General features: G+C 46.0%; 1 protein-coding gene across 1 annotated transcript; it reads right to left on the minus strand.

Moving 5' to 3' along the window:
* Positions 1 to 15: 15 nt before the first annotated feature.
* On the minus strand, positions 16 to 258 carry Pmar_PMAR022173 (hypothetical protein; the record flags this gene model as incomplete). The annotated part of the gene is made up of 1 exon (XM_002771933.1): positions 16 to 258. A coding segment is annotated over one exon (243 nt), but the record flags the coding sequence as incomplete, so codon positions are not given.
* Positions 259 to 1,199: the final 941 nt, after the last annotated feature.

Here is a 1,199-nt window from a genome sequence, read left to right on the forward strand (position 1 = left end):
GAGAAGTGGAGTAACATAAAGGATAGCGTTGAACGTAGAGATATACGAATTAGCACCAGCGTCATCAACCCTAAGATACTCCTTGAGGAAAATCTGAAGGTTGGGCATCAACCCGTAGAAGGCCAAACGTTCACATAATTCCTGTAGTAAAATGAACAAAACAGCCTTGGTCATAGGATGCTTGTAATAGTAGTACACGTTACCCGAAACATCAGTCCACGAGTACGATTTACCGCTGTTGCTACCAGATACGGACATACTTGAAAAATACGTTAGGATTAACAAGCTTCAAATATAATGATGATGGCAAGTGCTAGAGTGGAAACCACTCTTTCCCTAGCGTCGAATGTGTGAGCTAATGATATGTCTCTGTTCACTGTCTCCTTCATGTTCGGCCTGAATCGGTTTATCCGATGACGGTTTCTTGGGGAAGAGAGCAACTCTGTAGGCGTGTGAATACAAGTCGTTATGTACACTCGGTCTAGCGGTCTCAATAGAGTGTGCTGTGCAGCGTGGCAGCGCTTCACTTCCTGAGGCCGCTTCCGACGCAAGTAGACCCGGAGCGGCTGACCAGTGATAACCGTTCACTGAACGGTTGCATGTCGCTCACTTGCTAGGGTAACAAATATCCCGTTGGTACATATTCCTATGACATACACCCCTCCGCATAGTCTTAGCATATCCCGTTTTCGACTCGTGCACAGTCACCTCTACGAACACCATCTTGCGGCTCAGGAAAGTATGGTGAGCATACTATGCTCTTATGCTCCACTTGATATAACCTCCAAGCTTCATGGTGTAACTTCTGGTAGTTAATGAGAAGTTGCAAAATCAGCATACATGTTTTAAAATCGCGCCTCGAGGTACCAACTCTTACTGGGGGAGTATATTTATAACTTCGCATCTAATCTGAAGTTACTGTATACCTATGAATCAGCCTCATAATAAGCGGGACCCAGCCAAAACTGACCAGCACAGCGGACGAGCACGAGAGAACACCGGGATAAGGTGCAAAGCGAGCTCAAAATGCACTAGCAGCCTGCTAGTAGCAGGCTTGTGCCTAACCATTGTGAAATGAGCTGAGTACTTTTCAGGTGTACCCTAAGCAACTCCTCAAGTTGCTCTCCAACATGAGACGCTTTGAATTTAGTATCCTCGTGATACAGGTCCAATGTTCAGGCGATGCGCATGCGTGTATC

Source organism: Perkinsus marinus (genome assembly GCF_000006405.1).
Source record: "Perkinsus marinus ATCC 50983 genomic scaffold scf_1104296962236, whole genome shotgun sequence".
In the NCBI taxonomy this organism is placed as follows: Eukaryota; Perkinsozoa; order Perkinsida; family Perkinsidae; genus Perkinsus; species Perkinsus marinus.